The sequence below is a fragment of the Anabrus simplex genome, chromosome 1 (genome assembly GCF_040414725.1).
Source record: "Anabrus simplex isolate iqAnaSimp1 chromosome 1, ASM4041472v1, whole genome shotgun sequence".
NCBI lineage: Eukaryota > Metazoa > Arthropoda > Insecta > Orthoptera > Tettigoniidae > Anabrus > Anabrus simplex.
The window spans coordinates 710,365,825-710,393,358 of NC_090265.1; the positions used below are offsets into that span (position 1 = coordinate 710,365,825).

General features: G+C 38.2%; 1 protein-coding gene across 4 annotated transcripts in view; it reads left to right on the forward strand.

The window, feature by feature from the left end:
* LOC136856717 (transcriptional regulator ATRX homolog) overlaps positions 1–27,534 on the forward strand; it is a 462,565-nt gene that overhangs the window by 399,014 nt on the left and 36,017 nt on the right. For all 4 annotated transcript variants that reach the window (XM_068225163.1, XM_068225164.1, XM_068225166.1 and 1 more), the window contains exons 25-26: positions 10,431–10,523; positions 14,067–14,405. In XM_068225163.1, coding sequence (XP_068081264.1) covers positions 10,431–10,523; positions 14,067–14,405 — 432 coding nt within the window. The remainder of the gene's footprint in view (positions 1–10,430; positions 10,524–14,066; positions 14,406–27,534) is intronic.

The window sequence follows — 27,534 nt, forward strand, 5'->3', positions numbered from 1 at the left end:
CATTATTCTACAAATTAATGCCAAACAAAACCCTTGAATTTAAGGGAAATAAGTGTTTTGGGGGCAAAAGCTCAAAAGAACAGATAACGGCTCTTTTGTGCACCAACTCCACAGGGACGGTTAAACTGAAGCCTCTCATAATTGGGGAGTTTGGGAAGCCAACGTGCTTCAAGGGAGTACAACATCTGCCCTGTGAATATAGCCACAACAACAAGGAATGGATGACATCAGTGATCTTCGTACATTGGTTGTTGTGTCTGGAACATTGGATGAAGGCTGAAAAGAGGAGAATTCTTCTCATCTTAGACAATTGCTCCTCTCACAGTTGTGTACCTCGCCACTTGGAGCATGTGAAAGTTTTATTTTTGCCTCCAAATACAACCTCAGTTCTGCAGCAACTGGATCAGAGGACAATTCATGTGGTGAAGCGACATTACCGAGCTCGTGTGGTCCGGTGTATGCCTTGTAACATCACCTCAGAGAGAGACATTAATGTCAACTTATTGGAAGAAATGCAGATGTTCAGTGCTGCATGGAGATAACGGAAAGAAGAGGTAATCAGGAACTGCTTTAGAAAAGCTGGAGTGGGTTATGGAGAAGACAACATCACAGAAAGTGAAGAGTTGGATGCAGAAACAGAGAACTGGAAGTATTTGTGTGAAAAGTTGGATGTGCCAACAAGTGTAAAGCTTACTGATTATGTCAATGTGGACTGTGATGTGTTAGTGGAAAAGGAAATCACTGAAGAAGAGATTGTGGCAGATATAAGTGATAGGAATCTGTGTGATGAGGAGAATGTGCCTCAAAGTGTGCAACAGAGTTTGACTTTTGTGCTGGCAACAAACATGGCAAGCAGTCTTCAGGATATAGGATATAGGATATTCTTCTGTCACAAAGTGATGTCCCAGAATCTGTGTTAAATTCAAGTGCAGTGGTTACTGACTACCTTGAGTATTCATTTACATCTGGAAGTGTTCAGAAGAAAATCTGACTTTTTCAACAAAAAAAAAAGTCGAGGACATAATATACCGGTACAGGGTAAAATTTAAGATGCTGAAAACTTCTTGCAAGTACCTGTACTTTATATCGTTACTGCATGTATATGTATACTAATTTTTCTCTCATTTAATAAACGCAGTATTAAGGTTTTTTACGTGTAAATTCATGTTGAAATAGCGTAGATTCTTCCCAATGTTTAGCAACGGGCGAGTTCTTAAGAATTGACTTGTTTCATTACTGTATAACAAAATTTCACTATAACAAATTAATTTCTGAGATCCCCAAAATTTTGTTATACAGTAAAACCTCTTTAAGATGTTTCCGCAGGGGCCAACAAAAATGAACGTGTTAAGCGAGTAAACGTACTACTGAATATATGAATAAAAACTATCCAACAGGGATGTGGAAACATTAGATAAGATTTTTTCCGACATGAAGGCATTTTACATCATGTATCCGTGGGTACAATGAAATTTATATCTACCATTTCTCAAGATGAGAGGAAAGTATTAAGGTGTGAAAAACATGAGAGAACAAATATGAAAACCTTTTCTGCTGGGGCTTATAAAATAACACGTTCAGTGAAAGGTGTGAAAAACACCAAACAACAAATATGAAAACATGTGCACGAGGGCCAATAAAAATATGAAAGTGTTATTGCAGATCACACTCCTTCGAAAACAAATGTTAGTAGAAGCCTTTTGTTTCGAAGCAGTGGGTTATGAAGTCCGGCTGCACGGCTAAGGGCCACTTTCTCCAAATCGAGTTAAACGTGATATAAATTAAACTCCTTTAACTTTAGTACCTAGTTTAAACCTGCATCAAGTTTTCTCCACCAATTTCTGACACTCATTTAGTTTAAACGACAGCTCGCCCGTTTAAACTAATGATTCACAATCACAAAAATGGGTACCGTCCACCTAATAAATACTTTATTATGTCTTATTACTATGCAGTACCGGTTTCGACCTTCACAGAGGTCATCCTCAGCTGGTCATGAGACCCATAGTTAACATATAATTTAAAAACATTACTAAATCTAATGAAGAAAGTCACATGATATGAGTGATAATTTTAAAATATACAATGATGATATGTGTCCTCTGGTTTCAAAAACAAGCGTCGATATTTTATGACATGCCTATGTTACTTAAAATTCTGGTGTACTGTTCGTGAGTAACAGATAATTTGTTAAAATACAATTTTTACACTTAAAATGTTTATAGCATTCTTGAGGTACACTTTGGAGTTTAATTCATGTTGGTAAATCATTGCATACGTTCATGGATATGTTTGTACGAAGCATTCTAGAATATTCCAATATATATGTGATAAAAACTAGTAACACATAATACATTAAAATACGATGTTCTATAACATAAAATGTTCACAGTATTCTTGCGGTACACTTTGGAGTTATATTAATGTTGGTGAAGCATTGTATGCGTTCACAGATATGTTTGTACCAAGCATTCTAGAACGTTCAATGATGTGAATTGTTTATCTTGTGTATTCATACAGTTGAGAATGTTGGATGATTTACATCAAAATATTGTGATGTGCCATTAGTTTCCTTGGTACTAATCTCGTTATAAGATATTGATATTGAATAGGTGCAGATGCTCTCTCCTTGTGGTTATATTGTTGGACATGCTGGTAATATAGTACTGTTGACTGGTCGATGTGTACAGTTAGGGAGTATGTCGTGCACTGCTCCATGTGCGTTGGCCGGACAACTTTTTAATATACTAAGCTTCAGTACGGTCACAATAATGGGATTGATTACTTGTAAGTGGTATTTTCCGAGCTGTCAGTGGAGAGATGGCATGGAATGACATCAGTAGACAAACAAGTTTGAGTGGTGTCTTTAAAAGTAGGGAAGATCACAATATAAAGATAAAGTTGGAATTCAAGGATACAAATTGGGGAAAATATTCATTAATAGGAAGGGGAGTTAGGGATTGGAATAACTTACCAAGGGAGATGTTCAATAAATTTCCAATTTCTTTACTATAATTTAAGATAAGACCAGGTAAACAACAGATAGGGAATCTGCCACCTGGGCGACTGCCCTAAATGCAGATCAGTAGTAATTGATAAAATATCACCATCTCTACTACAAAATCATTCCCCTAAAAGGCGACCCAGGGGTTACTTACTTGGGAGCGTGGTTTGGCGAGCACGGGCCCTTCAGCTGAGTCTTGGCATCATTTCCACTTACTTGTGCCAGGCTCCTCACTTTTCATCTATTCTATCGGACCTCCCTTGTTCAACTCTTGTTCTTTTTGACTCCGGCGGTATTAGGTTGCGAATCCTAGGGAGTCTTTCATTTTCATGCCCTTTGTGGCCCTCGTCTTTCGTGGGCCGATATTTTCATTTTTCGAACTGTTGGATCAATTCCATATTTTCTCGCTCATTACTGTTATGTAGAGGATGGTTGCCTAGATGTACTTCCTCTTAAACCATTAATCACCACCACCACCACCACCACTTGTAGTAATATATTTTTCCCTCCAAGCTTTTTTATTGTTCCATCCACATGTGAAAAAATATTGGTTGTTTCCTTTGGGTTGGCGTTCAGTAAATTGTAATTTTACTGATTACGTATTGCAAAAGCATACCTGCCAACTTTTACGGTTTGTCCGTAAAATTTACGGAAATTGCAGCATTTTACGGTTTTACGGATGGACGGTGTCATTTTACGATTTTGCGGACAAAAATTTGAAACGTTAACATTAGATAATCGCTCCACTTCCGTACAATCGATTGTTTGCGTGGGTCGAAGCACGCTCGGTCTTGGCAAGACCGACTACAATATATCGTAGTCTGTCTTGGTCGAAGGCAAGTCCACGATAGTCGATAACTCATTCTTTGATATGATTGGCATTTTTAATCCTGTGATGTTTGTGTCGTTGTTGGAATTGAATTTAAAGCTGGGATAACAGTTCTTCCATGTGAATCTTAGGTGTCGGCAGGCTCTGATCCACAAATTCTTTGTTCCGCTCCGTTCGTTGGATTGTGAAGTGAAATGTCTGAGAGTTATAGGCTGTTCTTTCCCTTTTCTTAATCATTTTTTATACAAACTATTATGATGCTCCGTTTGCTTGTGATTTAACCTATATTCTTTGACCACGTGATTGTTGTTCTTTGGTGGCCTTTTGAGGTTATGACATATTTTAATGAAGGGTCGAGGTTTTGTGTTATAACTTCGTGCTTTGCAGTTTCCTGTATTCGTTGGACTAATCACACTCTTTCCAATGACTGGGTATACCGCTATTAGTGAAGCCCCTTAAATTACAAAGAAGAAAAATAATTACATTTGTTCCTCGTGTGTATGTTTTTTACCATGTGCACATTCTTCATTCACGAGGTTGGCGTTGTGTTCATTTAATCTTTTAAGGCTTTGTGTGCTTTGCCATGTTTTAATGAAGTGTTTGACTGCCTTGAGTGTTTGTTATAATTTTATGTGACTTTCAGTGATTGATGTTTGAATGGATATAGAGACATTTTTTTCTCAGATATTTTCATACGCTATATTCCTATTAAGGTTATCATGAATAAATCCAACAAGAAACAGTACTTCCAGACATTTAAAGAACCATATTCTGTTGATTTTCCGTGCATACTAAAATCAAGAAAGGGAGAAAAATTTGCCTTTTGTACGGTATGTGGGTGTGATATTAATATTGCACATGGTGGAAGAAACGATTTAAGTAATCATGTGAAGTGCGGTAAGCACGTAAGTTACGTTAAATCAAAAGAAGATAACAAGAAAATCAACACCTTTTTTACCAAGTCTGGAAACGTCGACAGTGACAAAATTAGGGCTGAGTGTCTGTTTACTTCCTTTTTGGTGGAACACAATGTGCCTTTAAATGCGGCTGATCATGCTGGGGCTATATTTAAGATGTTTCCCACATCAGAAGTTGCAAAGAAATACAGTTGTCAAACGTGCCAAGTCTCCCAATTTGAGCGGGAGACTCCCGATTTTTCATCGTTCCTCCCGATCTCCCGATCACTGGGTCCGATCTCCCGATTTTCAGAGCAATATCCGTAATTTTCGTATTATTTTTAACTCCCGCGGATTTCCTTGTCCTCTGAGTATGGCTGGTCGATAGTAGTTCTAATAATGATACCAGATGGCAGTACGGGGCACGGTGGCCAGTCGTGCTGCTCTTTGGTCTATAATACAGTCATTCTCTTTGCAAGCGAGTCAAGCGAGTAACATTCTCTTTGGAGTAACCTAACCTCAGAAACATAGTTGTTCTACCCGTGGCAAGACCTGCAGAAGTGCTCGTGTTGTGCCTTAATATTTGTTTTGGCCAAAATGTCAAAAAAAAAAAGAAATATGATGCAGTGTTTAAAAGTGCTTATAGGGAAGAGTTTCCGTGTTTGAGTGAATGCAGAAAGAGACCAACGTTCACATTCTGTACTATATGTAGGTTTGATTTTGCAGTTGCACATGGCGGGAAATGCGATATACTCAAGCACATGCAAACGAAAAAACATAAGGAGAGTGTTCAGTGTAATAGAAAGAAACCAGAAACTGAACTTTTCATGTAAAAACCAAGATGTAAATCCTGTGACAAATGCCGAGGCATTATTTACGTCATTTATAGTAGAAAATAACCTGCCTTTAAATTGTGCCGATCACGCGCGACCTTTGTTTTGCAAAATGTTTCCGGATTCGGAAATCACTAAACGATATGGGTGTGCTAGAACGAAAACAGCGGCTATCATTACAGAAATGTGCATGGAAGAAAGGGCGAAAATTGTATCACATTTGCAGGTGAATGCATTTTCTGTTGCTACTGATGGTAGCAATAAAAGAGACTTAAAGATATAGGCCTGTCCCATTGTTGTAACATTTTTTAAGTCTAAACTCAATGAAATTCAGAGTTGTCTACTCTGTGCCTAATTTAGAAGGGGATGCTTCTGGAGCTAACATTGCCAATCTTCTGCTCTCAACTTTTCGGGAATTCTGCATTCCATTAAAAAACTGCCTAGCTCTTGGTGCTGATAATGCTCCAGTAATGGTAGGATTAAAGAATGATGTTGCAGGATGTTTGAAGCGGAAAAATATTAACATAATCATCGTAGGCTGCTCTTGTCACCTAATTAATCTTGCTGCCGAGAAGGGTGCGGCATGCTTGCCCATAAATGTAGATGAAAGTATAATTCATATATTTTATTATCTGGAAAGGTGTACAAAGAGGAAAGAAAAGTTCAGAAAATTTCAGACTTTACACAACACAGAGATCAGGAAAATTCTGAAGTATTTGCCTACTCGATGGTTATCACTAAGAAGGTGTTTAGACAGGATTTTGCTTCAGTGGGACCCTTTGGTTACATTATTCAGGAGCGAAATTGTGAGTAAGGATTCTCAGTTGGGAACTTTGAAGACTTACAAAATTCCTAAGCACAGTTTAAGTGCAGATGTGTCTTGTTTGTCTGAAAACGTTAAGGATTGTCTTAACATTTCACCTCACTCCTCATTAAAAGGAAAAACAATCATCAGTTTCACTAAAAAAATGAAACTACTTATGACACTAAGAGCCATGCATTGTCACGTGAAGAACGACTTTTCATGTTCCTTTCATCAAATTTACATAAATCTTTTTGCCTTATTCTCTCAAGTTTTATGGATATCTTTGAGAATCCAAACGTAGCTTTTCAGTCAAGTATGCCGCACATCCACTTATTGGGTCAGTTTTGGAGGAACTATTGAAGAATGTGATGGCAAGTTTTGTGAAACCAGACGTTATTAAAAGATCCTCCTCTCTCCTTGATGTAGATTATCATACTCCAGCAAATTAAAAGGATGATTGTGATCTGATGATAGGGAACTCTGCGTTTGTTTTAGTGAACACCTTGAAGTCTGAGGAAAAGTGCATATTTTTTAAGTTTATTAGAAATTGTTTTGCTTCATCGTGTGACTACATGGTACACTAATTTCCATTCAAAGATGAAGTTTTAATTAATGCAGAAGTTGCAAATATTTCTGCTATAGGTAAGGCATCATTTTCTAGCCTTAGATTTTTCATAAAAAAGTGTCCGAACATTTTGACTAGTGAAACGAAACATTTGGATAAAGAAACCAATATTCTGCACTCCCAGTTCTGTAACTTTCAGCTCGAAGAAACAGACCTGGCAAAAGGAAGAATTGATGTTCAATGGGCATTGGTAAGTCAGATGAAATCAGCTGATGGTGTACTTAAATATGACAGAATCTCTAAGGTGATGCTTGCTATTTTATCAATTCTACATAGCAATGCAGAATGTGAAAGGATTTTTAGCAGAGTCACAAAGACAAAAACACAGTTCAGATCCTTGCTGTCTGAACAAACTTTGGAGAAACTTTTAACCTTGAAATCAGTTTAGCAAGGCAAGTGCTTTGAGTAAAAATTTAGTTCCGAGTTTTTGAAGAAGGCTAAGTCAGCTACTGGTGTGTTGAACAACAATTAGTCGTAATGTGATCACCATGTTGAAGGATGAGAAGTCACGTGTTCCTACAGTTCATGTATGTCCAGTATTTAGTATTCACATGTAAATGATGGAAAATATATATATGATCAAATAGAATTGTTAATGTATTGAATTATAATGAATTCGTACATGTTCTGCCATCAGTGATGTGTCGTAATATGTCGTGATTCGCTGCGAAATTTCTCCTGATTTTTCACTTTTGAAAGTGGGCATGTCTGAGTTGTGGTCGCACAAAAACGGCATGCATTGTAAATAAAATGGCAAAAAATGCGTCATCTGAAGTTGTTAAGTGCCTTCAGAATGGACCAGTTTCTTTGGCAACAGATGGAAGCAATGATACGAATGCCAAGTTGTATCCTATTGTTGTTACATTCTACAATATTCTGTGGGAAAAAGTAGTGAGCACTGTGCTATCCATTACCAGCTTAGAGGGTGACTCAACAGGGCGAAACATAGGAAATCTGATGTTATCACAGCCGAATTCTCATAACATACCAATTGAAAACTGTGTGGCTTTCTGCTCCAACAATGCTCCTGTTATGATAGGACACAAAAATGGGGTTTCAGCGGTTCTGAATGAAGTTCAACCAGGTATTGCCGTCATAGGTTGCATTTGCCACCTGATTAATCTAGCAGCTGAAAAAGGTGCTGGAAGATTACCACTTAAAGTGGATGAGATCCTTGTTGATATATTTTATTTCTTAAAGAAGAGTGTCAAAAGGAAAGAACGCCTTCAGAAATTTCAGAACTTGCACAATAAAGAGGCAAAGTAAATTCTGAAACATGTATCTACTAGGTGGTTATCTTTAGGTAGATGTTTGGATAGACAACTGGACCAGTGAGATCCGCTTCTTTCTTTCTTCAAGGAAGAAGTAATATTATGTAGTACCCAAAACATTTCCACAAGCTTGACATCTTTCAAAATACCTAGAGTTGAACAAAGTGGATCCAAAGAGTATCAGAAGAAGAGAATTCTTGATTCTGCTACTACACATGCCCCTAAAAGAATAGCATATTCTTCCAAATGTGACAAACCCATCCTAAAAAGCAAGAATTATGCTACAGCGTGTGAGGAAAAATTGTTTATGTTCCTATCCTCAAACTTGAACAAGGCCTTTTGCACTTTCCTTCATTTGACTATTCCTGTATTTGACAAATTCAATGTTGCCCTTCAGACTTCTTCCTCACAAGTTCATTTTTTTTAGAACTTCTAATGGATTTGCTAAAGCAGTTGTTCACCAAGTTTGTTAAGCCCAAAATTGTCAAAAGCTCCTCATTGCTTGAAGTTGAGTACAACTTGATTCAAAATCAAAGAAGTGATTATGAGTTAGTTATTGGCATTCAGACTTCGAACCTAGTGAATGATCTCCAGGATGCAGATAAATCCCTTTTCTTTTCATCAGTGAGAAACTACTTTTGTACTGCCTGTGATTACATCATGAACAAGTTTCCACTTAAGGATGATGTCTTAAAGCATGCTCAAGTTGCTAGGTTAGACAAAATTGAAGATGCACAGTTTTCTTCCATTCGTTTTTTCTTGCAAAAATTTCCTATCATGTTATGCAAGGAAGAGAATGAAACTATAGATGAGGTGGTGAATGAGCTTCAGAGGCAGTTCACAGCTCTTCAGGTAGATGACACTTTGGTTGCAAATCAAGATGCTGCAAGTGATTCCAGTTGGGCACAAATATGAAGAATTCGTGGAGCCGATGGACTTCTTAAGTATAACCAAATTTCTAGGGTAATGCTCTCTATTCTTACCATACCCCATAGCAATGCAGAATGTGAACGTGTTTTCAGCCTTGTGAAGAAAAATAGAACAGAGTTCAGGTCATCCATGTCCAATGAATCTCTGGAATATATTTCTATTTTGAAGACCAGGAGTTCTGGTCCCTGTTATGACAAAATATTTTCTCAAGACTTTTTGCAGGAAGCTAAAAAGGCCACAACTATGGCTTTAAAGTCGAACAAGCGTGTGATTTGCAGTGTGTATTAATTTATTTTTTTTTGGCTGTGTTACATTAAACAAGTTTTGTTGTGTAAAGCCTTTTTTGATTATCACGTATCTGCTTAATTTATCAAAGATGTCCTGTTATGTATGCTCCAAACTAATATTCACCACACCTGCTGCTATTTAACATGGATTTCTTTTTGATTGTTATTTTCCATCTACAAATCATTGGCCTATGATGTAAGTAGATTTGATTTCATTGAAATATTCTGTTTAAAGCATGAATTATTGTATTGTGTAGCCCAGAAGTATTATTATTTTCGTCAAGCCGGGGTATGTCGAAAATCTTAGATTTTTCATCGCACGTGAGTTTTACTGATAGCCCTTTTCAAAAGTTGGCAGGTATGCAAAAGTAATTTGTAATTGTAATGAAGTAAAATATTTCTTGAGTAACTGTTTATTTTGCTTGTAATTTTTCCATCACTGTGGGGTTCAAGGTAGATTTGAAACTTTGAACTTTATAACAAATTTACTATAATTTATTTCCAATCCATCCCATTGCATAAAAATCCGATCTACTGGCAAGTAAAAATTGAGGCTACACATTTTTTTAAATGCTAGCCGCTGGACTCATATTTCCAATTGCCACGACAACCTGATGCCTGTACTTTTTTGAGCCCCGATTATTGTTTGCCTTCACGATCCTCATAAACTTTGAGAAGCCCATTCCCTCTCCGAATGAGCTTCATAGATTGTCAAGGAGTGTCGTGGAATAGTTTCATTTGAGAATGACCTCAGATATGTGTGTGGAGAAAATGTGCTCACAATTGAACCAAATAAACCAATTTTTGAATGAATTTTTGGACTCTAAATTTATTGTTTCATTGTTTGAGTGTAATTCCTGTTCATCTATAATTGGTTGTTAAGAGGCATTTTATTAAGGTCTGTTTTAGTTGAAGTGTGTTTCTAGTGGAGTCTATTTCCTTTCTTGCAGTTCCCTTATCTGGCTGATCATCACATCCAGGAGAAAGCGGAGTTCTTGTTGCGCCGAATGAATCACCTAAGGAGCAACAACACTATCTCTGCGGTACGTACATGCTCCATAGAACCTTGTGGCTCTCCGAGGCAGATAAGCTTCACTACATTTCATGTATAGCAAGACCATACGCATAGGGCCTAATGCTACTTGCCTCCATATTTCATCCTGATATTACATTACCGTTAACTTGAAATGTGGGGCAATAAAATTATAGTATGGTAACGCTCTGTGCATGTCTTACTTTTATTTTCAGAAAATTTGAAAAGAACAGCTGGGATTTTGTTAAATTTCAAACACAGTGTGAATTCAGTCCTTCACAGGCTTGACAGGTCGTACGACAACGATGGGATAGGATTAGGAAGGAAATGACCGTGGTGTGAAAATGGGAAACAATAGAGAACCATCTTCAAGGCTGCTGACACTGGGGTTTGAACCTATCATCACCCTAATGCAAGGTAATAGCTATCTGACCTAAACTGCATAGCCAACTCTTTTGATATTTAACCTTTTGAGTGCTATGCCCATCTGTATGCAGTGCACAAGAACTTTTTTTTTTGTTCCATTCTTGAGGGCTGAGTCGTCTTATGGGAATATCTTTGTACTATAGAGGTCTTCATCACAGTAGCCACGCTCTAACACTGACTGCAGGCAATCTTCAACGTCAAAAATAGATCCATTCGGGCACTGTCTTAAACTTCTCTGATCTGACGGTGAAGTCATCACATCCAGCTACACTCTAGATGTACCGAAGGATACAAAGATGGGATAACAGAATTGAGCAATGAAGCTGAACCTCTTGTCGATGAAAATTCTTAAGGATGACATGATCCTCAGTCTGTACTTACCGAGCTCGATAGCTGTAGTCGCTTAAGTGCGACCAGTATCCAGTATTCGGGAGATAGTAGGTTCGAACCCCACTGTCGGCAGCCCTGAAAATGGTTTTCCGTGGTTTCCCATTTTCACACCAGGCAAATGCTGGGGCTGTACCTTAATTAAGGCCACGGCCGCTTCCTTCCCACTCCTAGCCCTTCCCTGTCCCATTGTCGCCATAAGACCTATCTGTGTCGGTGCGACGTAAAGCAACTAGCAAAAAAAAAGTCCGTGCAAAAACCACCTTGAACTGATGAATTATGTAGCACATCAAGTGGTTGAAGGTATAAGATATGCGGTTGGGAGGAGTTAACGTTACTATGAGTCAAATGACATCTGTATGGGTTCTGTCACTATGTATGAGCACTTAAGAGTAAAAACATCAAGTAATGGTGGCACATGTGTTTTCTGTACTTGTAATTCTACATGTCAATCCCTAACACACAAGCCACAATTAACTGTATAATCCTGAATAGGCTACCACCCGCAACCGAATAAGACACGCACACTTGAATTTCTAACGACAAAATTTGGAAAAAATAAATCGCATGTTTATTTACTTACAATCAGGTCGTTTCACTCGTCCAGTTGGTGTCTGTGTGATCGACGGCAGACACCATCCACTCGGTGTAGAGCTGTTTCAATGCAGCTTTGAAAGACCGGTTCACACAAACAGCCAATGGCTGAAGCATAGAGGTCAGCCCTCTTGGAATTATTGCTAGATCTGTTTTTCCTTTACTTATAAATTTCTTTATGGCATGCATAGTGCGTTTCTTCAATAAAACATTCCTTATCCACCCACAGCTTTCAGTAAGACCCTCTTCTTTAAGTTCCTTTGCGATCTCTGATGATTTTAGTTGACACATTTCAGTCAATACACCATAACCTAGTTCACGTCTTTCAGTCACGTATTTATAAAGCCGTTCTTAATTTTCAATTTCTGTGTACTCTGCCCTTGGAAAGCTCTACGATCACTGTTACTATTTAATAACTTTTTCTTCCTCCAATCGTGAATACACGATTCATAATTTATTACTTATTTCCGTGTTGACGTTTGACTTATATACTGTAATAGGAATGAGTCGAGGGATGTTCCACCATTCAACACTTTATATAATGTGTAACATTCATTAAATGAAGATCGGTTTAGATTCACTTGGAATCTTTATCAGTTCAAAACAAATAACTAAATCACAAAATTTGTCTTAAAATGGTTTATATGAGTTGCAAGTCATAAAAACGCGTTAAAATCTAAAGAACTTCGTTGGGGTACAAGTCACAAATAATTGAAGCAGATATTCACAATGTTGAGCAGAGTTTTAAAATATTATGCATACTTGGAGTTGAGGACGTCAAATCATCGAATAAAATAAAAAACGTGTGATAAAATTGGCAATCTTGTAAAAGTGCCGATATTAAGGCAATCGAAGGTTGTAGAATTGCATTATGTACAGTTTGCCGAGGAGTTGGGGGAACATCCATCGTTGCTTTGTAACAGCTGCTGTAATTTGAAAATGACACTGTTGATGTTGTTGATGATAAACGTTATATGACGGTACAGCCTTGTTTGTAACTCTAGCTTTCCTAGCGGTAGGGTTACAAGAGCAAGGAGTAAGGGAACATCCATCTTTTGCGAATACGTTGTGCCATACACCAGGGCCATACCATCATACAACTTTTATCATCAACAACAACAACAACAGTATAGATCACTTTGACTACATCCATATGAGAATAATTTATCCCGATCGTCAGAGGGCTTTCGCCTACATCAACCGGGAGGGATTCAGTTATGACATTTACTGCCAAGCAAGCACACATAATAGTAACACTAAAAAGTAGGTTGTGTGTGTCCGGTCTTTTTTCTTTTTTTCCGGATAATCGTTGCACTAATTCAGGTAAGTTTTCGGCAACTACGAGATAGGAAAAGGCAAGGACTGGGAAGGAAGAGCTGTCACCGTAACAGCCTCAATATTTGCGTGTTGTAAACATGGGGAAACTACGGAAAACAATCTTCAGGGCTGCCGATAGTGAGTTTTGAACCTATGATTTCTAGAATGCAATGTACATCTGTATGGCCCGTACAACTCATTCAGTTATCCAGTAATATAGTTTCATATTCCCTTCGCCAATGTTATTTAGATTACATTCGCTGTAACAACATTATAATCAAAGCTACACTTCCTCGTGTGGTGCTGCGTCGCTTTAGTGGTGATAATATTACGAGATTTTAATTCCAGTGAAAGCAATATTCTTATCTATGGGTATGTCATACTAACACTTAGCCATATTTAAGTAATGTGTAAGAAGACAACAGCTGATTAATGTTTGCCATGCACACCGACGATTTTCCTTGGTTGCAACAAGCAAAGAATTGCATGGAAGATACTCCTAATTCCATTTTTGAACCAATATTTAAACTTTATAAACAAAGTCTAGCTAAATACCGGCTGAACACTGTTTATGCAATGGAAGATCGTGTTCAATTTAGACGTTGTTTAGTTAGACATTATCTATGGCTTGAAACTAGTCATCGTTTCTGCAATCGGCGCTATAGCTCCTGTCATGAAAAATTAAAATAGAAAAGTAAGACTTTATAAGCATTTTACTTAATATAGTTCTTTTGAAAAATCACCACCCCCTATGTATGGGGCTTGGCTAATCATCATGATGTATAAAATTGTGATAGTATTTGATGAAATGATGATATATTTGATTCAGGTTCCGAATCCTCGAGGGCCACCCCATCTTCAAAGGAACCTGCCTCCACCAACACATCAGCTGCCGAGACAGGTACAGCGGCCTCCACCAGCACATCAGCAGCAGAGACAGGTGCAGCAGGAAGAAGCCCTTATGGCGCGGCACTCCATGGCGACTCTGTCGGGCAGCACTGCTTGGGCGAGTAAGAACCCCGTACGTCACATAGGTCCACGGCCACCGTATCCTGGACAGGCTCCACGGCCACCGTATCCTGGACAGGCTCCACGACCAACGTATCCCGGACCACGTTCCCAGTACCGATGGACTTCACCAACTGTGTATCCAAGCTCCAGTACCATGGTAATCTCAGTTTACAGCTAAGTTGTAGCCTGTGAACATAAGTAGATCAGTCATTCACAGTAGTGTTGTTACGTTTCAATGTGTACAGTGTTGGTCAAAACAATAAGTACATCGCTCATAAAGCGACTTCTTCCTCCTGTCTGAAATATATTGACAATGCACTAATTTTGAATTATTGACCCACTCGACTCATCTGACGTGATGTTCACATGAGCATTGGCTAGGCCTTCAACTCCAATGAGTCACGAGTCATACGTATTAGCTTATATTTTGACCACCCGTGCAAACTTTTATGAATAGAACAGGGATGTGGCTTGTTTACAGCTCTCCTCCTAAGAACTTTTACCATAATTTATTGCCCAGTTGTAGCCTCTGAAAGCATGAGCATTTCATCAGGTGTAGTCAGTCTCCCAGCCATGGCTCCGGGCATAGTAAAGGCCATTGACAGACATGCTATTGTTGAGTTACTTGAAAGTGTTTTAGGCAGTGATTCGAGGGAGATTGATGGTGATTATGATAATATTGGAGAAGAGATTTTGTATGAAAGTGACAGTTCATCTGATATGAATGACTGTGAAATTGTACATGAAGCCCCGCGCGTAAAAGCAAAACATAGTGACTGGGTGTGGGTTAGTATCCCTTTATAGGCTGCCCAGGGGTGTCAGGAGAATCGAGTTTTTGGAGTTTATGGACCTGTTGTTTTCCCACATTGCACAGGAAACAAATATTTATGCTGCGAAACATATATCGGACTCGCATAGAAAAAGGCGGTGACAAGTGGTTTGAGGATGAAATTAAGGCCTACTTTGCCTTCTGCATTCTGATATTCCAGTTTTGTAAGCCTCGCATTGGAGCAAAGATAAATATATTGAGACGCCAAAAAGTGTGAAGTGCCTCTACGTTTACCCAAAAATATCAAATTTATATTTTTTAACACACTATCAAAAATTGGGGGCTTTTCTGAATATGTCAAAGAAATATATGATGTTCTCAATCTCCATCCCATTTTTCATCAATTCTTTTACGCTACACATTTGATAGGTCATTACAAGGCTTATTGTTACGCAAGATTTCAAGTGTCTTAGTGTCACCTTTTTCTCTTAAGGTTGTGTTTCCATCCCCAAAATTGTTTGTTTTCTTCTTCTTCTATGGATCTACAGTTCATTGTAAACTTGGCCTCTTGAACAATCTTCCGCCATTTATCTCGATCCAACGCTAAAGCTTTCCAATTTCTATAGCCCATTTCCTGAAGATCTTCAATGACTCCATCCATCCGTGTGGTCCTCGGTCAACCTCGTCCCCTCTGTCTTCCTGAATTTCCAGTTAATAACTTTTTTAGGTATTTCCATATCACTCATCCGTGCTACGTGTCCAGCCCACCTCAGTCTGGCTGATTTCACTATTCTTCTAATAGGTAGATCTTTATAAATGGAGTACAGTTCATGATTGTACCTTTTCCTCCATGTTCCTCTTTCACAGATTGGACTGATGATTCTTTGAAGTGTCTTTCTTTCTTTCGAAGGCATCCAGCTTTCCAGAATCTTTTGTTGTTCATGGCAAAGTTTCTGAGGCATATGAAAGAACAGGTCTTATAAGTGTTCTGTAAATGGTTAATTTGGTGGTACGAGGCAAGAGCCTTGAGGAGCGAAGTCTTGTTAGACCAAAATAAGCTCTGTTGGTTGCCATTAATCTCTGTTTAATTTCATCAGGTGTATCGTTTTGGTAGGTGACCGTCGATCCCAGATATTTAAACTGCTCAACTCTCTCAAAGGTGTAATTGCTCACTGTTATTGTTCTTACATGCTTTCCCAGCAGCCATATATTTAGTTTTCCGCTGGTTGATTTCCAGTACCATTTTCCTACTGGCCTGTTCAAGGGCGATGAATATCTCTTCCATTACCTTTTGAGTTATTGCAGCTGTATCTCTATCATCAGCTTAAGCAAGTATCTGCGCTGAGCTATGGAAGATTGTTCCACTATTCAGGAGGTTTGTATCTCTCATCACCTTCTCAAAGGGAACATTAAAAAAGGAGACTGCCAGTGCATCTCCCTGCCATACCCCATTTTTAATATCTAATGTCTCAGACATAACTCCTCCTGTTCTTATACTGCTTCGTGTCTCATTCATTGTCATTGCCTTGCCAATTTTCCAGGAATTCGCAGTTCATTCGTAGCATGATACAATTGCTCTCTGTCTATACTACCACCCCTCCTGCGGGTGCGGGCAGTAGAATAACACCCACGGTATCCTCTGCCTGTTGTAAGAGGCAACTAAAAGGGGCCTCAGGGGCTCTCAACTTGGGAGCGTGTGTTGGTGACCACATTGCCCTGAGCTGAGCCCTGGCACTGCTTTTACTTACTTGTGCCAGGCTCCTCACTTTCATCTATCGTATCCAACCACCCTTGGTCAATTCTTGTTCTTTTCTGACCACAACGATATTGGGTATCGAGGCCTAGAGAGTCTTTCCTTTTCATGCCCTTCGTGCCCTTGTCTTTCTTTGATCAATACCTTCATTTTTTAAAGCATTGGATCCCTTCTATTTTTTCTCTCTGATTAGTGTTATATGGAGGATGGCTGTCTAGTTGTAGTTCCTCTTAAAACAATAATCACCGCCATCACCGCTGTCTATACTATCATATGCTGTTTTGTAATAATGAAGATGTGATGCGTGCCAATCCCAAATTCGACTGTCTTCTCTAAAATTTCCCTTAAGGTAAAAATCCTATCTGCATGTTGGTGGTTTTTTTTTTGCTATACTTAAATATTTCAGTATTTCTGTAACTTTCTTATTTTTCAACCAAAATTCATGTTTCTTCCACAAAACGTCTGCTTATTCTCTGTAGAAACAAACGATCATAAGATTAATTTATAAATACAACTTTTTGAAACGCTCCATTGAGATATACAAGGACATTGTACTGTCAGAATGTATAACACATACTCTGAACCACTACTCATGTCTTCTTATAGTGCCTTCTAAGTCACTGAAGGTTGGCCACAATCATAGCCAAGAGTGTTTCCTTTGGCCACGACCTCTACGTCCATCAATGTTAGCCTGCACGATCAATTTAAGTAGGTTGTACTTTTCATTCCTCATAATATGCCCCAGGTAAGCTGACTTTCTTTCCTTGATTGTACACATCAACATTCGTTCCCTCCTCATGCGTTTGATTGCGGCGACATTGGAGACGTGGTCAGTCAATGAGATCCATAACATCCTTCGGAACACCCACATTTCGAAGGCATTTATTCTTATAATGGTGTTACATTTCAGAGTCCATGTTTCAGCACCGTACAGAAGCAGTGAATATACATAGAATCTGAAGAAGTTGTGATGTGTCTCCAAGCTTGGGCTTCTGTCACACAGTAGATTCCTGATTTTCAGAAAGCTATTGCGAGCCATTTCCATTCGTAAACGGATCATTAAATCTGGGTCTAAAGCCTCAGTAATCCAGCTGCCAAGGTACTTAAACTTCTGCATTTGTTCAAATGGTTCCCTATAAATGGTCATAAGAATGTGCGTGTTACATGGTGTGGAAATGGCCATCACCTTGGTCTTGTCGGTGTTAATTTTGAGACCAAGTTTATCCCCTTCAGCTACGATTCTATCTATCAGATGCTGAAGACATTCATTACCATCAGCCAAGATGATAGTGTTATCTCTGTGTACCTCAGATTGTTGTTGATCAGCATACCGTTTACTTTTACTTCATTTTCCACTTCTTGAAGAGCAGTTCGGAAGATCTGCTCAGAGTACAGATTAAATAGCAGGGGAGATAATACACATCCTTGCCGTACTCCCTGTTTGATCCTAGTAGCGCGAGTCTTGGAATTTACAATTCTTATGGAAGCATCTTGATGTTCATACAGCTTTCTGACGAAGATCTTCACTACTATTCGTATTGTGTTCAGAATTCGCATAAGTTCAGAATGTTTGACACAATCGAATGCTCGGGAATAATCAATGAAGCAGATGTATACGTCTTTAGATTAGTCTCTACAATTTTGTAAAAGTGTCGTCAGACAGAACAAGGCGTCATGTGCCCCAAAGCGTAAACCAAATTGTTTGTCACCTATGTCCAGTTCGCATTTTTTATGAATTTTATGGCTACATCTAGTTGCATTTGGCTTCTTAGGAATGGGGATTAAAACTGACTTCAGCCATTCTTGTGGAATGTATCCTGTCCAATATATATAATTTAGAAACTTGGTGCAAATTTACATGTACAAATTTAAAAATGGTGTGATCTCCTTAAATGCAGAAATTAGGTACAGAAAAGACATTTATAACTATCAGACTAGGTCAGTAGATCAGATATACAAATGGTACACTGGCCATGTATCCTCTTCAAGGTATGGAATAAAAATTACAGCATATTCTGCCACAGCGTCATATAACAGATTGCCAACTGAGTTAAGGAGTATTTAAAAAATGTCACTATTTAAGAAGTTTGCTCTTAGAAATTTTTTACAAAATTATATAGAAGTGTATTAACCCCTTACTGCATGACTTTTTCTTCCTGAAAAAATTCTGACTGCTTAAATATAGTGTCCTGACCTACAGAAAAATAGTTTTAAAAATCTGAACTTCATTGGGCAGATCTTTGTTGTTAGTTTATGGTTTGTGCCATATATGGGACAACATGCAATAACGGTTATCCTTCGATGGTATCAGTCGTAACTTGGAAACAGAAAATACCATACCAGTACATTCAGGGAGGGTTATACATATGCATTTAAAAGTACTACACTTAGAAGTTTAGTTTTAATTTATGAAAATGACAAAAGGTTTCAGAAATTACACTAATTTAACAAAATATCTCACTAGTAAAGAAATATTGGAAATATTCTACTGGATTATCAAGGTGCAAAATTTCCTGAGGTAGAGTAATATTTCCAGTAAATTTTGTTTCATCTTCCATTCTTACCCGATTCCCTATATGCCCGTCGATTTTACTCTTCCCCACCGTGCTTGTTGCCTTTGATTGTTTTGGATTGTAGCAAGCCTATCCGCAAGAGGAATGGCATAGAGGTCAAGGTATTCAGTAGGCCTAACCTCAGTATCATCATCTGTATCTGATTCTGTTTCTGGTATAATAGTAACATTATTTATTGTGTTATGCATTTTAGGAATATCATCATCTGACTCTGAAACAAGAATGTCATATCTCTTTCCTTCTATACGTAATGCACTATCATCATCTGATAGATCAGGATTGTCACTAATATTCCTGTCGGGTATAATTAGTACGAGAGTTGAAGAGGCATAAAACTTTCCTACATCGATTGGAGTAAACCAACTGAAAGGAAAGAAATTGGACGGTTATACTTCCAGTAGCAAGAAATAGGTTATGTCACAACTGCATGTTGTGCCATATCTGTCACAATCCTAACTTGAAAGATTATAATTACTCCAGTAGACAAATGATCAAACTTACCTCTTTACAGATGTCCTGACATATTAATGCTTCCACAGTAACTTTATAAAAACACAAATCGAACTATTACTGTATAAAATACAACTCTCTTGTGGTCAGATATCTAGTCAACTGCTTACAACACAAACAAGGGATGAAAGTCAAATAGTTCCTTACTCCCTCAACAGACGGCACATGCTGCTCGCATCCAGTTATTGTTGATAGTGTACCATATCTGTCACTCTATGCAGTAATGAAATAAACACTTCAATATAGGCTGTATAAAAATAAAACCGGTGTGTGCCATATCTGTCACAGTATGCAGTAAGGGGTTAATTATTATTGCCAAAGTTAAATATAATTTCTATCATATCACAAACGGTGCAAATTCTCCAGCATTCTATCATAGCATAACACACATGAGCCGAACAACACACGGCTGCTTCAGCAGTCCACTGGAGTGAAAAAGTCTCCTGAGAGCTACAACTCTGCCCAAAGTTGAAACATTGTGATTTGTTTACAAGATTGCCAGCTATTATTTGTTTGGTCGGTCGGTCGGTCAAAGTCCTAGGTTGTTGCAAAATTATGGTAATAAATATTGTGTAAATAGAATTCCTGTCATTTGTTATGGTGGTCTTAAAATTTTGACCAGTACTGTGTTAACTGTATTACTTTTGAAAAATAAGTTGCTGCTATTTTATTGGAAATATGACACATGGATCTAGCAAAACATTATGGTTTTACAAAAATTGTCAGCTATTACCTTACATTTCTCCCATTTCCTAATTTTTTTCATTGAAATTCAAAAGCACAAAACGTGCTCCCAAATATACAGTTATCCTTTGCTTTACGTTATTATTTCTGTGAAATAATTGCATAAAGTGAGTTGTATTTGCATTGGTGAGATATGATGGGAGTTTCTTTGAAAGGATAAAAGCACAAAAGAAGTTTTCAATTACTCCGTAACTGGTGCCCTTTTCTGTATTATCTTAGCTGCCACCAGTCTCCCTACACTTTTATAACTTCCTGCCAATTTCTCTTCTTGATTATTATCATCATCATTTTTCCAACTCCGTTTTCCTGGGTGTGGTGTACAAGCGCTTGCCATCTCCGTCTGTATATGTCTTCTGTTCCAGGACATGTTCCCATTTGAGACCTCTGTCCTCCACATCTGATTTCACTGTGTCTATGTATTGTTTCCTGTATTCCTGATTTTGTCCTTTTGAGTAATTTGATTCATAGTTCTGATGAATCTCATTTCTGTTGCCTGAATTCTGCTGTAGTCATTATTTAGTAGAGTACAGGTCTCTAAACCATGTATGAGAACTGGTACGAAATAGGTGTGGTACAGGCTTTTACTTTTTTGTGGTATTTTGGAGTCTGAGTAGAATTCTGAGTTGATTGTAAAGTTTGATGCTTTCTATGTCCTGCTGAGTATTTACTGCTTGACAGTGTTGTCTTTGGAGATTGATTTCTTATTGTTCTTAAAGTTGATTCTGTAGTTTCTGTAGCTTTGCCTACGTCGACTTTTCACTTCCAATTTCTCCTTCAGTTGTAGCATTTATCAGTCTTGGAAGCATTTTGATCACTATGGACTTCGCAAGACCGACGTGCAGTGCAATGCAGCCTTGTCAAAAGGTGACCACTCAGAGGGTGATTACAAAATCGTTATTAGTTGATCATGTTTAACAGCAGCTCTCTCTGTGCGTCAGTGGTAGAGTGTCGGTGTCCAGATCCGAAGGTCGTGGAAGGTAGTCTGACTTTTTAAAGAGCGGAAAGAAGTCAATTCCCCACTCTGGTGACACATATGTTGTTTAGTCGATACAATTAACAGAAACTCGGCTGTAGATTGCTCAACAGAGATCTGCTTTACCCTGCCATCTGATGGAGTAAAACAGAACCTGATAAACTGACATAGTCTAGATAAATGAAAATAAATTCAATCTATGCATTAAAAGAGTTTACTAAAATCAGCTTTGGCAAATCCGTCCGTCCGTTCTACTAGACCGATTTGCTTCATTTTTGTTTTATTCACTCGGAATTACCTGGTGGTGAATCATGAGACATTGATAGGTCTGCAAGTTCAGCCAACTTTGAGTAATCATAAAATCAAATCATTAAATGATCACTCCAATAATTGCAGGCGAAAGCTTTTACTCTAACCTGTAATACATTCTGTACTTAGCAGGTTACTAAGCGACTAACACTTTCATTAATATTAATACAACGTATATGTGATTTTCATCCGTAGTTATATCATTGCATGCAGCCATGTTTGATTACTACCTGTCAAGCCTGAGAGTATACACTTTCTCTGATAATGGAAGAATATTATTCTGTGCTATATACTCTTTGATACTCTGACCTTCGCCAGCTTCTAAATATAATCAGCAGATGGCAGAACATTCCTAATAACTTACATGCTGCTAATAGAAAACATCACCGGGCAAGTTGGCCATGCGGTTAGGAGCGCGCAGTTGTGAGCTTGCATCCGGGGGATAGTGGGTTCAAATCCCACTGTCGGCAGCCCTGAAGATGGTTTTCTGTGGTTTCCCATTTTCACACCAGGCAAATGCTGGGGCTGTACCTTAATTAAGGCCACGGCCGCTTCCTTTCCATTCCTAGGCCTTTCCTATCCCATCGTCGCCATAAGATCTATCTGAGTCGGTGCAACTTAAAGCAAAATAGCAAAAAAAAATAGAAAACATCGACATACGCGTAGATAGGAAGGTATCAAATTGACTAGCCTTCTGTGTGTCCATTACCAATAATAAAGCGCAGGGACAGCCTCTTGAAAAAGTGGATGTCTACTTACCCAAATGAATCTTCAGTGTATGTTGAACTATATCGGGTAAGATATTTGAAAATGTTAAGATCCAGATACACTCGAATGGTCAAAGCACAGCAAAGTATGGAAATGAGTGTTATAAACTACTTTACGAATGAATGAGTTATTATGTACCAGTGTTAAATGTTCATAAAACTATTGGAAAGGGCAGGCAAACCGTATGTCTATGATAGGCATATCAAGGTGAGTTATCTGACCTAATTATAACGAATGCTGTGGAGCAGCACAGGTCCATTAGCGATTTAACTAAAAGTGCTAGCTGAGGCCATTTTAATTTTAATTTTTTAGCCAACATAAGACTACTTACGTTTATGGAGGTTCTTCTTCTTTTTGTCAGCCCAATACTGTTTCATCCTTTCTGAATGTAATTTTCTTTCTGCTTCTGGAATCACTCTTCCTATTCTCTGCTTGTTGATTTTTGTCTGTAGTCTGGTGTGTTTATCTTTCAATATGTTGAGTGTATTTGTTTTGTATTTTAAATCGTGTATTGTAATATGCAACTCTCTCATGTCTTCTTTAAGTTCTGTGATCCATCTAATATTATTCTTACTCTTACTCTTTCTATTTTCTGGTGACTGTATTAGATGCCCTAAGAATGATATTCATTTCTTTTATATTGTGCTACTTACAGGTTCCATTTCTTTATAAACTGTCTCATTGGAAGCTAGTCTCCAGACCCCGTTTACTTGATAAATTTTATTTAAACTGTATCTCACTGTTCTCATTTCTAACTTGAGTACTCTATCTATTGCAGCTGTGTTTCTTGTTTTGAATAATGTTTCACATGAATATGTAATTTGTGGCTGGGTGACTGTTTTGTAATATTTCAATTTGGTTGCTATTGAGAGACACTTTTCATTATATGTATTCTTGGTAACATGCTGTGTAGTAACCAGTTTATCTATTCTATTTTCCCATGCTGGTTTCTCGTTCAGGTTGTATGTGATTATTTCACCTAAATATTTAAATTTTTCTACAATTCTTATTTCTTAGTCTCCCAGCTTAATTTTGTTTGCAAGCAGAAGTTGAGTTAGCATAATTTCTGTTTTTTCAAATGAAATTTTCAAACCAATATTTTGAGCTATTTCCTGTAAAGATTTGATTTGTTGTTTTGTTTCCTGAATATCATTGGCCAGAAGAGCTAGATCATCAGCAAATCCCAGACAGTTCAAATGTATGTTATCCTTCTGGGTTCCAATTTTTATATTTTTCGAGTTCTTGTACCATTCTCTCATAACGTACTCTAGTGCACAGTTAAGAAGAAGAGGTGACAATCCATCACCCTGTCTTAAACCAGTTGTTACCAAGAATGGTTCAGAACGTTCTCCTCTGAACTTAATTTTAGAAATTGTATGTGTTACGGGGATACCCGTGGAGCAGAAAGAGGTGAAAGAAGGTGCCGGGGTGAATGGGTCTATCTACAATATCAAAATTAATTTCAAACTTTAACAAAGGTTATATTTCTTTAGAATTTCAAAAATCAACAAATAACAACATAACAGGTACAATTAGCAATTTAGAAACAAGTCAAGGAAAATACAATATTAGTGAATTCTACAGGTCCTAGGCTTCAAGCCCCTCGCTTTACCTTTCCTGAGCTCCTAGCTCAAATTTACAAAAGAGCACAATTTATTCAAGGGCAGAAATTCCCTCATTCAAAGAGCACATGCTCTCCAAAATACAATTATCTAGCCTTCCAGAGGCACTCGTTACAATTACAAACTAGAAAAAGAGCTAACCGGCTCTCAGTTTCTTACTGCCTACTCAAGGCAACATTACATCAATCTCTGGTCCCTCAAACCACCATTTACAAATTGGACTTATTTTTACAGGGGTATAAAATACCCAACCTAGAGGGCCTTCGTGGAATAAGAATAACAGGTTAAATTAATAGCCCGAACACAAAATGAATGGAGGCGTATACTTCACTCCTAGATATGAACACAAAAAACCCTAAGGGGCTCTAGGCCGATGAAACAGGGGCTATTCCCAAACTACTGAGGTAGCACGCATGGAAATAACTTTAATACATTGCAGAAACGAAAGGTTACAAAAATGTGGGCACCTCAAACCAAGATGAAGTGGAGCTTGAGAGGGTACTTCACTCTCTATCCCCAATTTACAGTTAAAGACTTTTGAAGATTTTACATTAGCCAAAAGAAAAGTTACATTGTAGAAAGGTAGGTTACATAGTTAAAGATTCGGACCTTTCCCTCGGATTAAACTGCGGAGATAGCAAGAAAGAATAAAGTTATGTGGCCATTACCTTGTAGATGTTCTAGCTGCCAACGAAAGAGGCCGCCCGCCTCCTGCTTGACATACACACTCAGATAGACGTCGATCAATTGGCCAAGAAACGTGAAAAGCCGCAGTTTATAAACCCTCAGGGAAGGTTCGAGATCATTCAAGACTAAAGCAGCCACACCCTCTCAATTTAATTGGTCAATTTCAAAGTTACACTCAGAATCGAAGAAGAAGCCTGTGATAGGTTGAAAATTAATTACAGAAATTATTGATTGGCTAGATTCAAAATTGGCAGAAAGAAAAAGGAAATATTGCCAATCCACAATTAATGAACAGCAATCAGTTACAGAAACCTAGAAATACAAAACTTATTTTAATTATAACTTCTTACACCTTGCACCAGGGTGCATGATCATAGTTTTTTGGTAATGTCATCTTTGGAGAAATGTCCAAACTTCTTGATGTATAGCAAACCAAACTAGGAGAAATTCATTCAGTTTAGGAAACTTTGCAATAACAAAATTACACAAAATTTTAGTGGTGACATCTTCTGATTAAAGTTCTAAGTTGGTTTAGTTTCACTGTTTTACCAATAGAGGAGTTCATTTAGGCGCTAGTTTTGAATGTGCAGCATTGAGGTGTACCTCCCGGTACAGTATGTATTAGTTAGACTAAGTTCAATCAATTTGATTCGCTTTGGGTGAAGTTCGAAATGTCTTAAAAGTTTTAATAATGATGGTCTGTGGATGGAGTCGTAAGCTTTCTTGAAATATGTAAACGTTATTGAAAGGGGCTTGTTTCGTTTTCTGTAATGTGCCATGACTGGCTTCAAAGTTATTATTTGTTCAGAGCAGCTTCTCCAAGGTCTGAAGCCTCCCTGGTATTCACCTAACTCTTGATCAAGTTGTTCTCTAGTATCTTCAAGAAAACCTTATACATGCAGTTGTCATCATCATCATCATCATCATCTGCAGTTTCCAGCTGTTGGCCGGGTCTGGTTGGAACATAAGCCTCTCCATCTCCTCTTGTCTTCCCACCACTTCTCCCTAGTCACTCTTGCCCAGTCCTCTCCTCTTCTTTGTACACACTCTTCCACTCCTTTTATCCACCTGTCTCTTGGTCTTCCTCTTGGTCGTTTACCTGTTATCTCCATTTTGTGCATCCTCCTCGTATCCTTTCCTCTGTCATTCTCTTCATGTGTCCATGCCATCTAAGTCTAGATGCCTCTATCCTATTCCGTAGTGGCTCTTCTTTTACTGTATCACGAACCTTCTCATTTCTCATGGCTTATCCCATCTTGTCACTCCTATCTTGCTTCTCAGAAATTTCATTTCACTTGCCTGTCTTCTATTCAGGCCTGCTGCCTCATTACCCAAGTCTCAGCTGCATATGTCAGAATAGGTATATAGTACATAGGTATATAGTACAGGCTTTTGACACTTTTCAGGAATGCTCCTGCTTGTCTTCCCTGCTCATTTATTTCCTTATCATTTCTTCCACTTCCCTCTATGATACTTCCTAAGTATTTGAAACTCTCTACCTTCCTAAGCTGTTCCCCTCCAAGCATTATCTCTCTCGTCTCTCCTTGTTTCTAGTTGTAATCACTATCTCGCTCTTTTGGGCATTAAATTTCGTTCCATATTGTTCCACCTCATCTACCCAAGTATCTAACTGTTCCTGGATATCCTCTTCCTCTTCTCCCCAGACTAACAGGTCAATTGCAAACATCATCGCTTTAATTTTTCCTTCTACAATTTTCCTTGCCACTTTTGTCATTATCTTGTCCATTGTTACTATGAAGAGCAAAGGTGACAGAGCACTTCCTTGTTTTAATCCTCCTTTTTGCTCAAACCAGCCTGTTCTCTCTCCTATTTTCACATAACAGACACTCCCATTGCACATCTCCTTCATTCTTTCTACGGTCTGTTCCTCGACACGTTTTCTCTGTAAGGCTTCCCATACCTTGTTTCTACACACACAGTCATAAGCTTTCTCAAAGTCCACAAAAGCCATCACAAGATCCTTACCCCATTCATAATGACGCTCTTGTAGTTGACGTACTGCGAATATAAGGTCTACTGTGGACCTTCCTGATCTGAAACCATACTGCTCTTCTCTTAACTTTTCTTCCACCCTCTTTCTGATTCTATTCTCCATGCAGTTAAGGATGGAAATACCTCTATAGTTGTCTGGATTACTTCTTTCACCTTTCTTATGAATTGGATTAATTATAGCTGTTGTTCATTGTTCTGGGAATTTTTCTGATATCCAAATCTTCTGTAATATCATATGGAGGGATATCTGAGTTGCACTGCCAGCATATTTCCACATCTCTGCAAAAACCTGGTCTTTTCCACATGCTTTGTAGTTCTTCATTTCCGTAAGCACTTTTTCAACTTCTTTTGCTGGAGATGGGTTTATATTTTCTGGTTTTGTTTTTATTGGGGTATGTGTATCAATTAATAAGAGCTTTTCAGGTTCATCACTGTTCAAGAGCTTGTTAAATGCTTCCACCATGATTTCTGCGTTTTCCTTATTGTCATGCACTATTTTTCCATCTTTATTTTTCTACAATAATGTGGGAGTTGTAATTTTGCATTTGTTTACCAGAGGCTTTAC